Genomic DNA, 16,958 nt, shown 5'->3' with positions numbered 1-16,958 from the left:
GGCATAACAAGGCCTATTAGCTTTCTACCCTACTATAATTTTTCTCCTTGCACTCTCCACTCTCCCACTAAGCTAATGCCCGGTATTTGGGGATTTTAATGGCAGTTCTACACTTCTCCATACTCATTTCTTTGACCAATTGTTGTGACAGAGAGATTCAAAGTTCAGTGGCTCAAACAAGATAAAAACCATTTTTTCCCCCACAACAATCCCTAAGGTAGGCAGTGGTTTACCCTAAGTCTGCTCCAACATTATCATTTAGAGACAGAAGTTCCTCTCATGTTGCCACCCATGACTTCCTAAAGCACTGTCTGTATTTGCATGGTAACTGCCAGATCATTACTTTGAGTGCCTTCTACCAACTAAGGAGATGACTGCACAAGTCCAAGATGAACTTGTCATTGAATTTGAAATAACCTCAGGGTTGCCACTCTGACTTATGTGTACACCCTGTGCTTCCTGACTTAGTCACAAGGACACATCTAGTTGTAAGGATAGGTGAGGGATGTATTTATTCGCAGTGCAGCCATTTGTCCATGCAAATGTTTTCTGAGGGAAGAAATGAGAAGTAATGTTTAGACAAGCAAAGGTATGGATTCTGACAGAGACCACTATGCTTATTATCTGTTATTTTGCATTATCCATTATTTTACAAATATCTGATATGTTCCACTTTCCCGTTTTTAGAGTAGCTAAAAGTTAAAACTCCCTCTTGTTGTGGATGTATCATTTAGGACAGACAATAACTGTAGTTTCTTTGTCATGGTCTCTCTCTTTTTCCCATCCCTTACCTTCATCAATTAAAATTGAAACTGAGGGGGTGCCTGGGTGGCTCAGTCAGTTAAGCATCTGACTCTTGATTTCAGCTCAGGTCATGATCATAGTTGTGAGATGGGGCCCCATGTCAGGTTCTGTGCTGAGCATGGAGCCTGCTTAGGATTCTCTCTCTCCCTCTCTCTCTGTCCCTCCACCACTAACTCTCTCTCTCTCTTGCTCTCTCTCTCAAAATATTAAATAAGTAAACATTAAAAAATTCAAATTGAAGTCCAATGAGAAACATAATAATGCCACTAGACAGAGTTTGGAGCTAGTGGTCTTCATACAGCACTTTGCGAAACATTGTCAGGTTTTTTCAAGGAAACATGATTGTGACAAAGGGAAAGAGAAGCTGCTGTCGATGCCCTCATTTTCTCTTCATCCATATAAATGGGAATGCTGCCTGTTAAATCATATTCTCATGACTTCCATCTCTTGATCATCCAGGGAATCAATGTAACATCTCTCAGAAATTTGTGACACATGCACGAGGGTTCTCAATGAGGCTGTATCACCCCTTTTAAGCTAAGTATGTGAAAGAAGAGAGAAACATCCAGCCACTAGCCAATGGCCTTAGACCTCTATAGTCTCAAGGGTGGGAAGAAACACATACTACCATACATTTTTTCTAGATAATTTGTGTATAGATATTCTGGGCAATGAAGGCTGCACTCAGTAATCTTCTCTTTTTCCCAACTACTTTGTACTAAAACTGAGTAAGTGAATTCTCAGTTGCCTCCCTAATTTCTCTCTCTCATTTTCACCTCTAATACACAGACTTGTATTTTCTTTTTTGCTTCTCTTTCCTTATTATCAATGAAATCTAAAGTATTTATTTTAATGAGACCTACGAGACTGCCTTGAGGGATAATGACAACCACAACATTTTAGGCCTATCTCTCCTTTCAACCTAACCCTTTGGTATCTGTGGCCCACCCTCAGCCATTATATAATTTGGTATTTGGTCTTAAGCCATTTTCTTGCCACACTTCATCACTGGACCAGTGGCCCATAGATTTAATAAAATTCTTAGAGGAGACTGGAACTCTAAATTAAAATCTCTGCTTTTTATTGAACACTTGGGGAAGAGGATTATTTTATGTATGGAGGTGTTGCTTCCTAGGTAAACATAAATGAGGATCTGAATATTCCAAGGTAGAGTAAAACCTTGGTTTGTGAGCATAATTAGTTCCGATAATATGCTTGTAATCCAAAGCACTTGTATTCAAAGCAAATTTCCCCATATGAAATAATGGAAACTCAGATGATTCATTCCAAAACCCAAAAATATTCATATAAAAATGATAATACTGTAATATAATACAAAATAATAAAGAAAATAAAAAATATAAGGAAAAATAAATTAACCTGCACTTACTTTGGAAAACCTTCGTGGCTGGTGTGAGGGAGATGAGAGAGAAGAAGATTATTGTAGGACAACTTTCACTATCACTAACAGAATCACTGCTATCTACTGGCTCAATGGATCTTTTTCTGCATGAGGGCCATTGTATCTGCTCACACGGATGTTGACTATAGTATAGTATTAATAAACTTTTGTCATATCCTGTATTTAATGTAGCTGGTAATAAGGCAGCAGAGGAAAGGGTCTATATTTGCAGGCAGCCTGACCTAGAATGAAGCAAAGCATTCCTAAGCTTACTCTTATATGGAAAAGCAAAGGGCTGCCCATAGGTGCTTTGAAGTGACAAAAAAATCCACTAGTGTCATTTCTGGGCACCTTCCAGTGTTCTGAAAAATCACTGATTTCTGCCAAACACCATGGCCTGAGACTGAGCATCTGAATAGAGGAGACAGTCACCCATAATTCCACAGCAAGAGAAGAACGACTGCCTCAGTTGTGATCATGTGACATTGGCAACACGTAATACTCATATTGCAAGACATCGCTCATTTATCAAGTTAAAATTTATTAGAAATGTTTGCTTGTCTGGTGGAACACTCGCAGAACAAGTTACTTGCAGTCCAAGGTTTTACTGTACTTAAAAGGAATTAGTAATCTTGACATTATTTATAAATTTATCTTATATAATATTTAAAATTATAAATGAAGATTCAAGCAGAGGATGTAAAATGAAGGAGCTTATTTGAGGGGAAATATCATATATCATAAATTATAAATGTAAATATAAATATAAATGTGAATATATTAATATAGTAATTTATTCTGAGGACATCTCAGAAGTAACTAAAATGGCTAAAGGAACAGTAAATGGCCAACTGTTTTAAATGGTGCTAATGTAAAATGAGGACCATGTCTTGACCACTGGATTTGAAAATGTCAGGATATTGACAAGAGCTGTTTCAGTGGAGACAACAGCCTGATTGGAATATCTTCAAAAGCATGTGGAAAGCAGTGAAGAGAGTGAACAGTTGCCTCTTTTCAAGAAATTTTTCTGTAAAGGGACAGAGAAAGGGCAAGTCACTAGAAGAAGATGTGGGGGTGAGGGAGGACTTTTTTGGGAATGAGAGATATATGAAATGCTTGGATGCTAGTGAGAATGATACCTTAAAGGTGGAAGTACCACTGGACAACTGTAGTGGGGAAGCCTGTTAGTAACTTGAGTAAGAAATGAAGGAAGGACACCTTCTTGTCAGTTATTGAAACACAGAAACATGTAGCAAAATATTAAGTAAAAATAAACAGCTTATATATTTGAGAAGTTCATGGACATGCCATTGAAGGGCTAGAGGGGAGTATAAATATAATTTCAGTGTTTGGAAGTAAAGATGAAGTTGATGCTTAAGGTAACAGCATTAGAAGCCACATACAGTTGACCAGATTGTCATCTTGTATAGCATAGCACTTTTTCTTGGAAATAGACCTTTATAACTTTCCTCTTGACAAATTTTGAAGTATGATACTTGTGTTTTAAGGAAAATTTGATTTATAAAATTGGAGGTTAGAGATAAAAAAAAGTTCTGAGGTGGCATGAGAAAATCATAGCGCTCCTTGTTAGTAACCTGTATGTCTTACAGAGTATTTTTTAGGATTGTGTTTTATGCTAGAGGTTCTTGGGATATTACTTTAGCACACATTTTGCTTTCAAATTCCATATGAGTTTCTGGGTTGATTCCCCCTTATTACAGTAGCATTGATTGCTGTCTAAATCTGTTGCAGTGTGCCTGAATACTATGACTACGGTCATGGAGTAAGTGAGGATGCCTATGACAGCTACGGTAAGACGTTTTCTTTACTAAAACTGTGAAATCAGAACATCCATCAGTCACTGACAACTCAGAAATTACTTCTATCTTTCTACCCCCAGTTTTTACAGAAGTCCAGACTAAATTGATTTATGTAATTCCAGGGTGAGATCTGACGTCCAACAGCCAGTCCCAGAAAACTGGACAGATCAATTTTGATCAAAATTTCAAAAGCAATTAATCACAATCATAGATCGTTTTCAACAGCAACAGTGAGCATTTTGAATAGTGTCTTACATGTTCTACTGTGCCCATTGTCTGACTCATTGATTTGACAACAATGCTGTGTCTTTCCTGCTGTCACAAAGATCATCAGGGCAATATACAGTTAAAATATTTTACAACTTTTGAGGGCAGAAAATGTGGCTTTCAAGTTATTTTTTTATAGTGTGCATAGGCATAGTTCTTAAAAGTGCCACATAATTCTTGGCATGAGAATTAATCAAACAGCATGTCAGTCTATAAAAATAATTAATTTCAAAAAATACACCATTTAATTAAAATACTTAAAGTTAATTGTAATTCAATTCAGTAAGATTTATTGAGTATCTGTGACATATCAATATAGTATATCACTTTTGAAACGTAGTTTTTCATCCCTTAAAATCTATATGCAGTATCACCAGTTAACCACCTTGAAAACACTCATGTAATTTTTTCAGCCCCCAATTTTTATTGAAATAATACCAAGGCCTCTCCATTTCTCTTTATGGGGAGCAGTAAAAGAGATCATGAATGTTGCCTCTGTGTCGGGGCTCCACATTATGAAGGTGCGGTGCTCCATAAAGATGCGGAAGGGAAGGTCCAGAGCTCAGGAGGAAAGGAGGAAGTGCACCCTCCTTGGAACTAGAGTTACCAAATAGACTCAATTCTCTAAGGCAATCATGAGGCCAAGCTCAGAAATAGTAGAAAAATAAAGCACCCCCACAATGATTGCCATTCATAAGCTGATTACGTACATACATTTTCTCATTTATTTTTTCATAATAAATTGAACTATTGTTTTGAGCTCCATTTTATAATGAGGAAACGGAACAACAGAGGTTAAGCCGATATAAGAGTACAGCCGTGAGGCTCGACTTTGGTTTTTATATTCTCATCGGTGGTTGGAACGCTATTAATTGCTGCTACCATACATGAAGTACCTACCTATTATGTCTCTGTACTGAGCAATTTATAACGAGGATTAGAGATAACAGAAATAATCCTCATTCAACATTACATGTATATCTATATAATCTAATCCCCATTAGACACATACAGGGTACACACTCCTGTTGCCATCTGCATTTGACAAATAAATAAGGGACTAAGGCTCAGAGCAGTAAGTAACTTGCCTGAGTTAAACAATTAGCAAATGACAGAGCAAGAATGTGAATTCAAGTGCGTCTGATTTTGTTGTTGGGAAGTGGGGGGCAGAGTTCAGTCGACCTAGTGAGAAAGAACAGGATCTGCTACTTTAAACCTGACTTTGTTTTAAAGGAAGGGAATTGAGCTCAGTGAGATTTCTCTAAATCCTTCCAGCTGCTCTCCCACTAATCTAAGGTTGTCTACAGTATTTTACAGGAAAATAATTAGTCTAAAATGAGCACTAGGCTCACTCTCTCTCGGATTCCAGCTTCTCCAGCACCAAATGAACCTAATCTCCCTGCTGTGAGAGACAGGCATATTCTCCAAAATAACTTAAACATATTTTCAGAAATTATTTCACAGAAAAAATAAGTGATAGACAAGTTTGCACAGGTCTGGCTCAGTTGGTACAGCATTCGCTTAGTTCAACAGAGCAATAAGTCAGTCTGCATTGTTCCAAGCATATTCTTAATCAAATAGGAATCAAGCCATATGCCTTGTATAATTAGTTACTAAGGATGATAGATGAATAAGATACAGCATGGGCCTTTCTTTAATTCATTCAACTTTGTGCATATAGGTATCACCAGGCTGTAGGAACATGATGTTGTACACAATAGACATTCCTTCCTCAGTTCCTACTGTTTACTGTTGAGAAACACATGGGTACATATAGAAACTCGTGCCATATTGGGGTGCCTGGGTGCCTTGTTCGGTCAAGCATCTGACTCTTGATCTCATTTCAGGTCATGATCTCACAGTTCATGGGATCAAGCCCCACACTGGGCTCTGTGCTGACAGCACAGAGTCTCTTGGGATTCTGTCTCTTCCTCTGCCCCTCCCTGCTTGTGTGAGCTCTCTCTTTAAATAAATAAATTTTAAAAATGCACCAGATTATAAACCATATGATACAAGAGAACGTCAGAGAACATTATTTATGTAACAAATATTTATTTAGTGGCTAACACGTGTAAGCCATTGTTCTCAATTCTGGAGATACTGTAGTGAACAATCTCTTCACACTTACATTATTATTTATAAATCACTTTTTTAAAAAATGGAATCTTCATTGCAAAAAACAGTCATTGCTTTTTATACTTAGCACAATTTGAAGAAAATCACACCTATGAGCTTTATTTTATGGAATTACATGTAGTAAAATCAATGGCAGGGATGAATCTGACGGTGTAGTTGGGTAATAGGAGATGGGTTTTCTCTTTCTCAGTTATTTACATTTTAAAATGTTACTACCATGTAAGGTAGTAGAGAAAATGTGTGAACACAAACTATTGCTTCTCAGATCTTATAAGGGACACGAAGGGGGCCATGGTCAGGAGAGTGGGGCTCACCTCTGTAACCTATAGGTCTTACATGATTCTTTCTTGGTTATTTGATTCTTCTACAGCAAAGTCTCAAGACAACCCTTTTTATTTTAAAAGCAACACCTACCCAAAAGCACTAGATTTCATCCTGGGTCAAATTACAATTTACCAATAACCAATTCTCAGCACATAGAAACAGTTGATAAATTATTTTTTAATGAAGTAATGAAGAAAAGGCAGAAAAGGATTTGACTGGACAGAGTAAGAAAGTTATTAAGTAGGAATTTTTACATAGTAACCTAACCTATTTTATTAACTAAAATGTCAGCTAAATTGACCATATTCTTAGCATTTGAAGATTACGTATATACATGTGCCTAAAAACAGACTAATGTTTAGGGCCATGATTTTTTCTTTGACCACTAGGATCTGTGGCCATATTGTGACATTATTGAGCAAGCATTAATTCAAGAATAAACTTCACATTCAAGGTGTTTTTAGTCTTTGCTTGAAAATGTTGGTATGTCAACACTCTATGCATTCTAATTTAGGAAGTGCTTCTTCATTTTCATGTCAGAAGGGTAATTGTTCAGGAGAGAGTTTAGTTATTTTATTGAGGTCAGAAGTGATATCCCAGGGGCTGAAACAAAGAAGTCTAGCTAATATGTTGCAACCTTCTTTCCTGGTGTAGATCTCATAGAAAATGGTATGTGTGCAGTGCAGTGGAACTGAAGGAGTTGCTGCTCACAAGCCAGGATTCAAGCTGTCCAAGGTCCATTCCACAACCCCATAACCCTCTCAGCTCACTACAACCTATCTGTGGTACACATTAGGCCACAGAAGGGGGATCAGAGACTCTGAACAAAAGCAATTCTGTTTTAAATGATGCACATGTGAAATTGATTTTATTTTTCTAGATTTTGTGGGGGTTTTTTTTGCCACAGGTGTTCAGAAATCTAAGCAGATACGTAGGTCTGATTAACCTAACAAATAAGTTATTTTTTTTTCTTATTCTAAAAGTAATACACTTCCACTAGAGAAAGTTAGTTTTGAAAAAGACAGAAATTTTCAAACCATCCTGAATTACACTACTATATTCATTCTTTACTTTTTGTTATATATTTTGCCAGTTTTTAATCCTTCATGATACACATTTAAAAAGAGAACGCAAAATAGGATACTTCATAAAAATTCTTTTAAGATTTTCCTATCATTAAGTAAAGTTTCAGTTCTGAATCATTACAATTATACCTTGACAAAATGCACAATTTAATATACTTTCACATGCAGTATCAGAATTAACCACTACTATGATCAGTTGAAAATGATCCTGCTTTTGTATAACCAGGAAATAAAGAAAATACTTGCAGTCTATCCATATTATTACTATCTCATATAGTAATGAGATTTAAATTTTGAGAATCGCATACGCTCATATCTTCTATAGACAATAGTAAAAGGGCCAAGTCAAAAGCTGAGAAATAGTAAGCGCTCAGCATCATAATCTTAAAGTCTAATTAATAAATTAACATGCATTATATACATCCAGATTTTAGTGTTAGCTTATTACACAAAGGGAGCTTCAAGTACAAGTTTCTTGCTGATAGGTTGCTCATCCTATCATATCCAAATGGGCAGATGATAAAATTTAAATATGCATGTGGAGCAGTTATTTGAGGACCTATTCATCTCAAATACAGATTGGTTGATGTTTTTTCATTAATTTTCCATACCTTACATATTAACTCATATCCATTTATAGCTGACCTTTAATGAGTTGTGCACAGTCTTAAATCAGTAACACTTAAACCTTGCATCTCCACTGATTTGTTCAATTCCTTTCTGAATTAGTAATTTCTCTCTGTTACAGTTTGATTGTATCATTGGTACAGATATTAAATCTCAATGGGAAGTCTGTATTTTTTATAAGATAAATAGCCCCGCTTCTCACTTTCCTGGCAACACTGCAGATTTGGACTGTAAGTGAGGAGGCTCAGAATCAGTTGCCTCTCCTGCTCAGGTTGGTGGAAAGAACTGTGTGGTAAACAGCTTTGGGAAAGGAGGAAGGAATGTTCTTCAGGATAATTGGATCCTGCATTCAAAAGACTCACAGATGGAGTCTCTCATTTAGGATTCCTTTAGAAATGATTTGAAATAAACCACTGGAAGTAAAAATCCAATCATTCAGTGTGATGCTTCACTCTGAATCTTCATAAATTGTGTGTATCACCAGATTAAAATTATATTTGTCTCTTTCAGGCCCATAATTCATGTTGAAGTGGCAAATATGTTGACTTCAGAGAAAAACATGCATCCTTTTGGACTTCATCACAGTTAGATTATTTAAGATATTTGCATACAATTTAATATTAATGATTAAACTCTTTTCTGGTAACACTATAAATATAAAATTTTAAATATTAAATCTTTTCAACGTGAGTACTAAAATACAACATATATTATTTATTATATTTAATATTTAATGTTTTCATGTGTATTAAACATTTCATTGATCTTTAATTATTATTAAATTAATATTTAAATATTAGGTTTCTGATAACTTGAATTTACTTTGGATCACAAATATTTGACTTACAGGAATCCAAATCAGTTTCTTCATTTTAAAAATATTTCCTAACTAATCAGAGTCATTATAATTGTTTTGGTTAAGTCTAAATAGTTCATAATTCAATAAGGGTGCATTTTAAATATAGTGCATAGATTAGCTTGGCTAAACAATGTTTCACATAGGAAACATTCTCTAAATTCTCTCTGAGACTGACAGCTAAGAATGGATGGCAATATTCTCTTCTCAGAGAAAAGAACTGTTTATTAAAATGTATTTAATGTATGAACTGAAGAGCTAATTATGCATCCATTCTTTAGTGGCATTTAAGATGACAGCTGTGTGGAAGCAAGGAGGATAATATTAATACACTGTCTTGAAATGAATGAAAGCAAAAAGAATTCTGTGCTATATTCTAGGGTATTTGAGTGCCTCACTTCAAGACGATTGCAGAACACAAAACCCATTTTGTGTTCAGAGGCAGGAATGATTATTATCCCAGTATGAAAATAAGCCCTGAATTGATTAATCTGTGAAAACAGCAAAAGAAAATGAAGCTAACTGGCAATCATGCCATCCATGTGATTCAAGAACAAAGACTGTCCATTTTTAAGAGTAAGTGGAAATATAAATTTGAGGAAATTGATTTTACAAATGAAGATGAGTTCCTTAGTATGGGCAAGAATTTACCAGACATTTTAAAAACTAATGTATACAACCAATTTATTTTTCCTAGGACTTATTAATATTGAAATTGCTACATGATAGGCTATTGAGAAAAATACCACTGTTATTTTTCTATTTAACTTTTAATATAGATTTTTAAACTCTATTTTTAACCAAAAAGATTAATGAAATGGCGCTTCTAAAGTATTTTTTACGTTTATTTATTTATTTTGAAAGAGAGAGACAGTATACAGGACAGGGCAGAGAGAGAGAATCCCAAGCAGGCTCCACACCCTCAGCCTAGACCCCAATGTGGAGCTCGAACTCACAATGCATGAGATTCTATGAGATTAATTACAGATTTTAGAATCACCTGGTGAACCTTGAAAAAAATACCAAAGTCCAGTTACTACCCAAGATCAGCTCCATCACAGTTTTGGACATAAGAACTGGGCATCAGTTGAATAGTGGTCTCAGTGGTCCTATCTGAAGCTAAAGTTGAGAATAAGTTTTAGATACATACATGGGAACTTGATGAAAAGTAGCCAATGATCTTAATATGAATGGTCAAAACTGTGCCAAGGACTTGCATCCTTAAAGGCACCACACAAGTTATGCACAGGCTGCCTTTAGAACACTGGGTACTTTAAAAGTAAATATTGTGTTATAGGACCTGGCATTTTCAGTTCACCTTTTAAAAAAAAAAGCTGTAAGTTTAAGTAATGGAAAATAGAATTTGTCTTTTCTTTGAACGATGGTGTGCTGAACAGTTAAATCTTAAACTTGACGTTGTTTAAAATACACCCAACAGATAGAGAGTCCACAAAAAATTATAGCCCACATGCACCCAACAATTCTCTTGTTGAGACAATAAACCAAGCCATAGGAAAGTTCTTTTATCACTTTCTTTTCTGCTGAGTTAATGGGGCAATCATTTTAACTGATGGGGAGGGAGGAGTTGAGTGATTTATTGTCAGAATCTTGGGGTGAACAGATCATGTACAAAAAGTATATTCAATATGACACAGATTTTTATTTAGAATATACAAAACGAGCTGTTTTTAAAACACAAAGTACAGAATACAAAATATAAAGCTGGGAAAACGTTTTCTTGGAAATAACACTAACAAAGAAAAAAATATATACTAGAGGCCTACCACCTTAGGGGGTCTTTATAATAAATTTCCACAGTTTGGGGAGATTTTTATGTTTATTAAAAGAGGATATGAATTTTAAAAAGACCAGGACACCTTGTCCTGAAATAAATGTGTAACATACATTTGTCAAATATGTCATAATTTATTGAATGATTCAGTGGGAACTGATATATATGCTGGAAAAAAAGTATGCCAGTTGAAAATATAATTATGATTATTGATGAATATAATTATGATTATTGATTGATATTGATATCAGTGTCTTTTTGTAAATGACCTAGCCATATGAAGATCTTGTCAAACCTTTAGTTCTGCTGGTAACAAGATATGCCAGGGGAGGGGGAGGATGGATCTAGAACACTTAGGTCAGTTTCTCTGGAGCCTGGCAACTGTGCAGAAAGATTCCAGAAATCCCCTTGTGATCAGGGGAATATAGCAGCAGAAGATAGACAGATACCCCTGGAGGCCATTAGCATTCGGAAATTCCAGCAGGGATAGGTCCAGTTATGGGCCAAGAGCTAGGTAGGATTCGGCTGCTGAGAAGACTGGGGAGAGCAAACAAAGAAATTAGGGTGAGTGCTTAGAGTTAGCCCAAATGTCACAAGTTAAGGGCACAAGTGTCCACAAAACTGTGGACATACATTTGGGAGACTCTAGACCACCCTCTCTTCTGACCATTTGGCTATAGATTTGGAGTTCCCACTACCCCCTTGGGTTTGATAATTTGCCAGAATGACTCACAGAAGTAAAGGGCTTCTGTAAAGAAAGGGCTCTAACTTACAATTAATTTTATTGGAGCAAAAGGAAAGAAAGCAGAAGGAGGCAAAAAGAGAGATACATAGAGCAGGGCCTGGGTGAATCCCAAATATGAAGCTTTGAAAATCTTCAGGATGGCACTATCCCTCCCGGCATACTGATGTGTAACAACACACAAGGTATTGCCAAGCTCTTGAAAACCTCAGTGCCCAGAGTTTTCATTATAGCTCCATGATGCAGCATGAATGCCTGAATCATCTCCAACTCCTGCCTCCTTTTCTTTCCAGATTGGGCTGATATCACTTGGTTAATGCCCAAATCCTCTAACCTCCTGGTTGGTCTTTCAAGTGGGACCAGCCCACATCCTGAGTCATCTCATTAGCATGAACTATCCTGTGTGGTCTGAGGAGCCACCACTGATAACAAAGACCTTCCCATCACTCCAGGACATTCCGGAGTTTAGACTTAACTTCACAGTAACCAGGGACAAAGGGCAGCCAAAATGTTTGTTTCCAGAGGGAGGGGGTGGTGGTAACAACGTGAGCACCCACCTGGGAAAGCAGGCAGAGGCATGCTGAGAGGAAAGCAGAGTCAGAGCTGGTCACTGTCAACATTTTGCTGAGCTTAAAACCTGGTATTCTGTAACTCCCATAACTTGGTGTTGGTCTAAGAATATACTCTGGGCTCATTTCTGTTCTCAAGTATAGAAATGACAGATGTGAGGGGAGTAAGGCAATCAAAACTGTTACAAATTCAGTTTCTTTGTCTATGAAGCTATGCTACCTAGTGTACCTTCTTCACTGAGTTGAGGGCATTATTGGAATTCTTAGAGAAGAGAATCATAAAATAGTATTTTGTATCATCATTCTTATCCTTCCATTATTTTTTCATAATGTTCTTATGTACAAAAAAAAGTCTGTGGCTGAATTCTGCAGACTTTTGATTGATTCAGGATTTTATTTCACAACAGTAAAAGTATTTTTTAAACTCAAGTCACAAAAGATTCTACATTGTGTCCAATTATCAGCCACCATTTTTTTTCTGTACCTTCCATTTTGGAATATTTTGCATATTTTTTCTCTTCTATTTTTCATTTTTAGTGTTTATTTTTGAGAAAGATGAGAGAGAAAGAATGTGAAGCAGGCTCTAGGCTCTGAGCTGTCAGCACAGGGCCCAGGGTGAGGCTTAAACTCAAGAACCATGAGATCATGACCTGAGCTGAAGTCAGACGCTTAACTGACTGAGCCACCCAGGTGCCCCTATGCATATTTTCAGTATGTACTACATTTTAAAAATTCATATTTGTTTTTATATCAACAAATGGACTTTGGAGTCAGTTTACTTATCTGTTTCACGGTCCACGTGGGCAATGGAAAACACCTGCTTTCAAAAACCACTTAGGGACTTCACCTAAGAGCTTCTTCAAAGACTAAAATGAATTGCACTGTTTTCGAGGAACTATTGGTATTTAGGAGAAGTTCCCCAGTAGCTAAGAGAAGCTTTTAAGAAGTCCCAAAACACCCAGCCCATCTCTGGCGTGTGGGATCACTACCAGAAATCATCATTATCATTCTTAGGATGAATCAAAATAAGCAATAAAAAAACTAATCTATAAATATTTACTAGTTGCTAAGGGAAATATAAGTTTTTTTCTCAACATATTAAGCAAAATGAAATCATTTGCTGAAATACAACAGGTATCTAAAGTTTGTGTCTTATACTTGAAACCTTTGATTGGTTTGTTCTACTGGTTTCTTCCCCTAATTGGTCCATTTCCATGCAACAACAAGATGACCTTCCTTTTGAAAAAAAGAGTTTAAAATCTTAACTATACCAACAACACTCATTGTATTTCAAGACCCAAGACATTTTTTTCAATGAATACTGTAGAATACCTGTACTTTAGTTGATCATCAAAGTCATCAACTCCAGTGCTCTAAAATGAAGTCAAGGGTCAGATCATGCTAGACTGTGCATGGAATTCCTTGCTAAGGAATTTGGACTTGACCTTGAGTATGCTTCAAGAGCAATTGACCAGGCAGGCCTCATCATTTGTACTAAGAAAAGTCCCTCTGGCTAGAAGGTGAAGAAGAGTAGGAATGTACACATACACACATTAGGGGAGTGTGTGTGTGTGTGTGTGTGTGTGTGTGTCTACACACACAAAGATATACCTATGTATAACATATTACAACATATCACATCATATTGTGTGTGTAGACACACACACACACACACACACACATTTAAAATCATGGAAAGACCCAAAAGATAACTAGGTAGATGAGCAGTCTGGGCAAAGATGAGAATGGCTTGGCATGGAATAGGGTTGGTAGGGATGGAAAGAGATGGATGAGTTAAATGCATATTAAGGAAGAAAATATAATAATCCACATTAAGGAAGAAAAGACAAAGCTTGATGATTGATTAGATTGACTGAGCAAAGGTGAGAGGATGCCAAGGGTTTTGATGAGTAACTAGACAAGTTGTAGATGGTAGCATCAGTCTCTGCAATACAAAACTTGGGAAGAGCATTAAGTATTTGGAGAAAAAGATGAGTTTAGTTTTGGGAAACAATGACTTTGAAACACCTGAGGAGATGCCCCTCAGGCAGTTAGATATACATGTCAGAAGCTCAGAATGGTCTGTGACAATTAAAATATATCATCCGTATGCAGATTAAGAAACCTACCACCTGCCAAAAAAGTCTTTCAAGTAGAGGCAGAACCAGAATTCAAATGCAGACCTGGCTAGAGAGCCCTGAGACTCCCATTCGAAGTGAAGAGATCTGAGGGAAGGCTATGGCTTCTTGTATGTGTACAAATGAAGGTGTAAAATATTTAAGTAGAATTAATTTATTCAATAAATAATTACCAAGTGCCTGCCATGTGCATCACAAAACTCTGGAGTTGAGAAGAGAGTGCTTAGAAAGGCCCAGCCCTCTGATACTCTCTAGATGGAATATTCCAAGTGTTACTTTTTTCTAACAGGGAATATCTAATTAAAAATTTGAAATAGTGATAAAAGCTGTAAATGCTTCTCAGAAGCTGACTGAATTTCCTGAGAGCATAACTGATGGTAACTCAAAGTTAACTCTTCTTAGAACATAATTCACTATGTTCATCTGTGAAAACAGATGCTGGTCACCCATATTTCCCCTTCTGCACTATAATATTTTACCCTCTGTATTTTCGAACAATAAACTCTGCGATTACACATGGTGGCGATACAAACTATGTAGATAAAATTGTTGAACCATTAGGTGCCAACGTTTCATTAATATTTTAAAATGCTCAGGGCAGAGCAGACATGCTTTCTATGTTAGAGGAATGAACACCTAGATTTGCACCTTAACAAATTCAGTTCAAGCAGCCCACACTCTTGTTAACAAAATTAAAGCTATGCTCTCACTCATTTAGCTAATAATTTGTTGTAGGAACCACTAGTTATAAAATAAATCAAGGGGATTAGAATAAATGAAGTCCTATTTCCTAGGCAAGAAAAGGAGAAAGGGAGTGGAAGCCAGGAGCTTCTTTCAGATGAAGGCAGTGGTAGAAAATGGTAAGATGATTATAGATAAAAATTCTGGGTCCTCCAGACAAACTTTCTGAGCTATAATTTTCTCATCTTTAAAAGGAAGACAACGTTGGCACATACCTTACAGGAAGTTGTGAGGATTTGCTAATAATACACATAAAATGCCCCACACTGTATTTGGCCCTTGGAAGATGTGATGACAGGGAATATCTCAATTTTTTTAAAAGGATAGGTATTTAAAAATTAAAGAAAATGAACATTATTATAGTGAGTTACAAGAACAAAACATCTAATCTAGCATATTCTCTTTGGGAATAAATAGAAATAACAAAACATATAAGAATACATTCGAAAGGTGCTTTTAAGTAGAAAGAGATGCCTTAGAGAAATATGAGAAATTTAACTGAGACCAACAAATGGAGTGGCTTAGAGCCAGGTGAATTTTAATCAACCTTGTAATGTTCTTATATGACTGGCAAACCAGACACCAGTGGTTTGTAATAATAGAAATTAGATTTCCCACTTTCCTTGTGGTTTTTACATACTGGTTTCTAGTATACTAAAAATAAATAGCATGAGCTCTCCCTTTTTGTTGTGGTGAGTTATTTTTATTTTGATGTTTGGGGGTGTTGTTGTTGGTGTTGTGTTAATTGGTTTTATTTTGAGAGAGAGCAAGAGAGAGTGAGAGCGACAACAAGAGTAAGAGAGAATCTTAAACAGGCTCCCCAGTCAGCACAGAGTCCGACACGGGGCTCGATCCCACAACCCTGGGATCGTGATCTGAGCTGAAATCAAGAGTCAGATGCTTAACCCGACTGAGCCACCCAGACACCCCTTATTTATGTTATGGTATGGTATGGTATGTTAATGTGGTGAGTTAAAAAAAATTAGGTTCTTTTTAAGATATCAGAACTATAAACAACTAGCTATGTAGGGTCTAGCAAACTGTGAGCATAAAATCGGTGCTCTCAATAATCTCCATGATATTCTATATCCTTTCTAAATAATTCCTAAAGTTAATGTACTCTGAGGGTGGCATTTTAAACCTACTTCTGTAAAAATAAACATTAAAAGTTTGCTTTCCAGGTACTTAAATGATGCTGACTTTTCCTAAATTGGTGCCTTGTTCCAATGCTTCAATTTCCCCACCAAGAACCTCAACTCAATATTGATAGCATCTCTGGAACAGAGAACACAGCTTTGTAGCTTTAAATATCATCCAGATTTTTCTTTCCTGCTCTGAATGCTCCCCAAACTAGGTGGTCTCAGGGCAGGAATGAGAGCACATTTAGAAATGCACACCACTTAATAAATCTGATTCTGCTGAAAGCAGAATATTTGAGATGCAGAAGCTTTTGAAGTCACTAGAATAACATGGAAAGCACAAGAAGAGTTACCTGGGTAATTTACACCCCTTTATCAAAGTATAATATTCCTCAATGATGCTTATTAGCATGTAATGGAGATGCATTCTATGGAATTCTGTAAGACTTGACTCAACTGGGGAAAAAAATCAGTCTAAATTAAAAGAACAGAGGTGAAGCAATTTTTAAAAGATAT

The 16,958-nt window shown here is 36.3% G+C and overlaps 1 protein-coding gene across 2 annotated transcripts in view; it reads left to right on the top strand.

The window, feature by feature from the left end:
* Positions 1-16,958, top strand: part of KHDRBS2 (KH RNA binding domain containing, signal transduction associated 2) — a 590,557-nt gene that overhangs the window by 568,348 nt on the left and 5,251 nt on the right. For both annotated transcript variants that reach the window (XM_042985303.1, XM_042985304.1), the window contains one exon: positions 3,959-4,017. In XM_042985303.1, coding sequence (XP_042841237.1) covers positions 3,959-4,017 — 59 coding nt within the window. The remainder of the gene's footprint in view (positions 1-3,958; positions 4,018-16,958) is intronic.

This window comes from Panthera tigris, chromosome B2 (assembly GCF_018350195.1).
Source record: "Panthera tigris isolate Pti1 chromosome B2, P.tigris_Pti1_mat1.1, whole genome shotgun sequence".
NCBI lineage: Eukaryota > Metazoa > Chordata > Mammalia > Carnivora > Felidae > Panthera > Panthera tigris.
Note: the sequence above shows the minus strand (reverse complement) of the source record. Positions and strands in the feature narration are given on the sequence as shown.